The 5560-nt window shown below is 49.8% G+C and overlaps 1 protein-coding gene across 1 annotated transcript; it reads left to right on the top strand.

The window, feature by feature from the left end:
* The first annotated feature begins 1599 nt into the window (after window positions 1-1599).
* Window positions 1600-4257, top strand: LOC135823018 (uncharacterized). The gene is made up of 2 exons (XM_065335855.1): window positions 1600-4036; window positions 4164-4257. Exon 1 carries the CDS (start codon window positions 1600-1602, stop codon window positions 3748-3750), a length of 2151 nt encoding a protein of 716 aa, XP_065191927.1. The 3' UTR covers window positions 3751-4036; window positions 4164-4257.
* The last annotated feature ends 1303 nt before the right edge of the window (window positions 4258-5560 follow it).

Consider the following 5560-nt stretch of genomic DNA (forward strand, 5'->3'; position numbering starts at 1 on the left):
TGATGTAGTTCCCGACGTTCTCTTTAACCTTCTTACGTGGGTAATAGCAGACAAAGGCAGCATCGAGTTCAGCACCAAGCGGACGGCAAATCTTGATGACCATACTGAACGTCGTATCTCCTCTACCAGCAATGATATTGTCTTCTCGGCCACTGCCTACCCAACCAAGAAGCACACCACTCTAGCCATGGCCCTGCACCACTTATTTCGCAGCAAGCTAGTTGTCACCGTTCTCAACCGCCTTGGACACTGCAGCTTGTATAGTCAAGTGCAAGAGATCGAGACGAGTCTTGCAACCCAGCGTGCCCTGAATGCCAACCAAGTCTCTCTCCCACAAGTTGTCGACCCGAAACGGCCATTCCATTTCGTTTGGGACAATAACGACTTGTGTGAGGAGACTTTGCCTGGAAAAGGCACAACGCACTGCACGAATGGTATTGTTATACAACGAAATGCCCCTGATGACAGCCTCATCAACTCCACGCCAGTCTCTGCTGTTCGCTCATCAAAGCGTAAGCGTTCCCTGCCAACGCATCCAATGTTATTACCAGTGTTTCCCTCGGGAAATAAGGTCAATCCACCACCCATGGCCATGCCATCTGACTTCAACCTCGCTATTACCACCCAGGTCAATGGAGTTCAGCCAGCACTCATTGATTTCCTGTGGATTCTTGCCAGAATGTGCCCAAGTGGAGATGTTGGACACCCAACTGCAGTGAGAGAAGATGCGCAGTCTGTAGTCGAGGAGTCTCAGTTACAAGTGGTTCCAGCCTGGACAGCTTTAAACTCACTACTGTGCAAGGAATCAACTCCACCGCGATCGACTGTAGCATATTGTCCTGTGATCAGTGCATCGCCAACCGACAGTGCCACAGTATATGCGCTACTGTCACAGTCAGTGTCCATGACTCGGAAGGCTGAGCTCCCATTCTGTGTGATTGTCTTGGACCAAGCAATTTATGCGAAGGCCACAGACATTGTATTGCAGAGGGCATCTGAGTTTAGTGACGTTGTTCTGAGGATGGGCGGTTTCCATATCTGCATGACACTGCTCGCAATCATTGGAAAGTGTTTCTCCGATGGTGGCCTACTCAACCTGTTGGTAGAAGCTGATGTGGCTGGATCCTCAACAGCAGGTACTAACTAGGTTTAACGCTGAGTGGAAAGCAGTACAACCGGGCGGTGCGCTTCCATAAATTGGTCTATGAAGCTCTCCAGCGATTGCGATGGCGCTCCTTCATCGATCATCTGTGTGATTCCCGTCCTGAGTGGTTGTCAACCCTTCAGATCAAGAGCGGCCTGCTTGAGTTGCGGAAGTCCATCAGCCTCGACAATGCCAGCCAGCTATTGGGCAGCAAAGATTTCCAACAGCTGTGGCAGGAGTATGACAAGTTTTGCTGCCAACGGAATATTGCCTCCACTATGTTCTGCTTCTGGTCCAGTTACATCGATCTAGTGGGCCTCCTACTCATGTTCGTACGCTCAATGCGTATCGGTAGTTGGCAGCTCCATATACAGTGCATCGGTCGCATACAACCTTGGTGTTTTGCTTACAACCGCCACAATGATGTGCGCTACATGAGTCTGTACTAGCTGCAGATGCTGCAACTGCCAACAACCAACCCAGAGGCTGCTGCATTCCTGGAATCGGGCGGATTTGTTGTCCAGAGATCTGAAAACCCCTTTGCTCAAGTAGCCTCAGATCTGGCCATTGAGCAGACCATCAATCGCTCGTCAAAAACAACAGGTGGTATCATCGGCATCAGCTTGAACCCATCTGCTGTACAACGCTGGGTCATGACGGCGCATGATCGTGCACGATTTGCAGATTCCTGTCTCCAGCTCTGTGGACTTGACGACTGCTCCCGTGAGGCTGATGTGCTGCACAAAGAGTGTCATCTGCCACGCATGTCCAGAGATGAGGATGATGTGCCACGCATGTCCAGAGATGAGGATGATGTGCCACGCATGTCCAGAGATGAGGATGATGTGCCACGCATGTCCAGATATGAGGATGATGTGCCACGCATGTCCAGAGATGAGGATGATGTGCCACGCATGTCCAGAGATGAGGATGATGTGCCACGCATGTCAAGAGATGAGGATGATGTGCCACGCATGTCCAGAGATGAGGATGATGTGCCACGCATGTCAAGAGATGAGGATGATGTGCCACGCATGTCCAGAGATGAGGATGATGTGCAATGTGTGGAGGCAACGATATGTGGCTGGGTCAACCCCTTTGGTGACGAACCGCTGGATAGGGATTCTGCCGACTTGGTCAACCTCTCGTCTGGTTTGATGTGCTCCGAGCAGACCACGAAGGACTTGCTTGAAGCAGAACAGCAGGGAAAGGAAGCATTTCAAAGATTCATCAAGAATCGCGTTGTCGACCAGTGTGACAAGTTCCACGACCCCATCCAGAAGCTGAAGCTAAGCACGTTTGCCGTCCGCAAGGAGCGTACCACCACCCGTAGTGCGTTGAAGGTAGCAGTGCTCAAGGCGGATTGTGCCCTGTTCAGTAAGATGGCTGTTATTGCCCAGCAGCGTCATCTTGACATTCGTGAGGTTCTTGCATATCCGCTTTCAGCTGCGCCCTTGTCGCTATGCACTGCAGAAGGCACCAGGGTGAAAACAAACAAGGCTGCACTGTTGCAGCTCCTCAGCAAGACGGATTGTACCAGCCATGAGCCAGCACCTCCATCTTCGGCTGCGTTAATCGTCGATGCCATGGCTCTGCTACGGACCCTGAAGCCGACTTCCTTGCCAGGTACGCTCGGAGAACTGGCAAAGCATGTGTTTATGTGCCTCTCGAGGAATTTCCCGCAGTTTCGGCGAATCGACTTTGTAGCTGATACGTATCCAGAATACTCCATCAAAGATGTTGAGCGAAGTCGACGAGCGCAATCGCATGGTGAGATCCGGCTAAGAATCTCAAGTGGACAGCAGCACACGCCGAAGCAATGGGCTAAGTTCTTGTCAAGTGGCAGCAGCAAGACTGAGCTTGTTAGCTTCCTTGTTACGGAATGGTCCACCGATGCCTACGCCAGCCACCTGAAAGCTAGACAGCTGTACGCAACAGACGGTATCAGCTGCGTCAAGCTAGTGTCGCCTGATGGCCTCACCACCACAGCAACAGAGTGCTTACGGCTGAACTGCTCACATGAAGAGGCAGACACTCGGCTTCTGCTGCACGCTCGTGATGCTTTTGCAGAAGGCTATACTTCGGTCACGATCAAGTCGCCGGACACGGACGTAGCGGTTCTGGGTTGCGGACTGAGCCACCGCTTTCCTGACAGTATGAAGCTCCTGTTTCTGCCTGGTTCTAGGAGCAAAGTCCTGCTCCTGAATCTCTCAAAGATTGGCTCTGCGCTAGGCACTTCCGTGTGTGACGCACTGATCGGCATGCATGCCTTTACCGGGTGCGATACGGTCAGTGCGTTCCACGGAAAGGGCAAGACCAGCGCTTATCAGCTCCTGACCAGTGATGGAAGCAAGGGAGACCTGGCACGAAGTTCAATGGCCGAACTTGGCAAAGCCTTCAACCCGCTGTCAGCAGGCGCCATGGCAGAAATCGAGCGGTTTGTCTGCATGCTGTATGGCTGGTCAAACCAGTCAAGCGTTAACAGCTTACGGTACGAGTTGTTTTGCTTGCTGGATAACGCCAAGGATTCGAGCAGACTGCCCCCATGCCACGATGCTCTGCGTAAACACGCAGCAAGGGCCAACTTCCAGGCGGCTGTTTGGTGACGTGCTCTAGAAGCCCAGCCCCCTGTCCCTGAAGCGTACGCTGGAAGCCATGGTTGGCAGCTGTCCAATGGCCAGCTGCGCATTGATTGACTCTCGGTAGCTGCAGCACCACAAGCAATCTTGGAATTTGTGAAGTGTTCCTGCAAGACCGGCTGCCAAGGTAATAGATGCTCATGCCCCAGCCAATCCCTTCCCTGCACGGATGTTTGTGGATGCAGTAGCGAGTGTAGCAACCGCGAGGAGTCAGGTCATCCCATAATTCAAGAAGATGACCACACTGTCCAGTGTGAGTAATATTATTGTCTAATCTTCATCCAGGCTGGGTACCTCTTATTTGTGTTGAACTTCCTTGGCTGCAGGCAGTCACGGGTAATACATCTGATCCACCTTGTCTTTTGTTTGTTATGTTACAGAGCCGTTGGATTACTACACATGCCTGGTCCAAGATCTCCATCACCACAGCTGTCATCGTGTTGGAGCATTGGTGTAACATTTCTATCTGTTTAAGGGGGTTCGGGACAGTTAGGCCCAAAAATTTTATTTCAACATCAGCCCAATCTGACATCAGGTTTGAATAGGTACAGCCTTATATTTTCGCTTAGTAACATCAGTTTTTCAATTGCCTGAATAGGTCTTGCCAAAAACACAATTTTCCTTGATGACACAAAATAACACAAAATCCCAAAATTGATGAGAAATCGTCCATAACATCAGTTAGGACAGAAAATATGACCTAAAATTTTACAGACTGTTCGAGGTATTGACTAAGATGATATCAACACCGAAAAATGTACACTTTGGTTGACGATGGGATCCAGGTCGTCATTTCCTGGAGAAGAACAAAAAGACGCAAAAAATGAAACTTTGAATATTTTTTGCAGCTTATTTTTGAGTTTGCCCCATATGTGGATACTTCAAATACGTTCTATAAGTGGGTTGGAACAGGTTTACCGCGGCGAAAATAGGGGTCACCGTGCATATTCTGGAGAAAAATCCAAAAAACTGTCAAAATTTGCCTAAAATTGGTAAATTCACGTATCTATATTGCTTGTACTTCTCTGCTGCTGCCTTGGTCATAACTTATTGGATTTTTGGCTGTTAGGTGTTGCATAAACTCACTAGAGCCCTCGGCGTTCAGAACAATACAAGGATGGAATAGCTGAACTAGTAAATTTGCCGGAAAACCCTGGGTGCACGCATTATCGATAGGTACTTTTCTCCATGATTACTCTCCTGTTGGTACTTGGTTGTGATACATGTACATGTAGCTGTGATAGCGCTTAGCACAGCCCCATATCAAACTGCAATGAAAGCTGACATGTTGGAACGAATCAGACAACATTGAGTCCTCTTGTTCTTCAACTATGCGAGCTAGAACGTGTCCCAACACTGGCAAAAATGATGGTATTTTACGGTGCGCACAAACAAGTGAAGCACTGTGCCACAGGGCGTTCCTTACAGTTGGGTTGCTGCTGGTTCTTCGCTAGGTGTTCAGCCACCGCTAATATAATCTTCCTTGAGACTGTCACCCGCTTCTTACTTCCGACTTGCTCCTTCATCAGTCTGGAAATGGCTGGCTCACCACTTCGTTTGTAGGACAAGACAAAGTGCTTCATCACCAACCCACTGGCAGCTGCCCGCACTGCAACTGATTTAGAGAAGCACGTTGCTTGGACCAACGGTTGAAGGGTGGCCAGCCGCTTTTGCTGATGTTCTGCAAACTCCACCGCCGAACATGCTGATGAGTTCTACAGGATACTGGCATTAGGGCGAGCTTCGACAATTTCAGCTAGGGCCGCAACAGCATCAT

Source organism: Sycon ciliatum, chromosome 8 (assembly GCF_964019385.1).
Source record: "Sycon ciliatum chromosome 8, ocSycCili1.1, whole genome shotgun sequence".
Classification (NCBI taxonomy): Eukaryota; Metazoa; Porifera; class Calcarea; order Leucosolenida; family Sycettidae; genus Sycon; species Sycon ciliatum.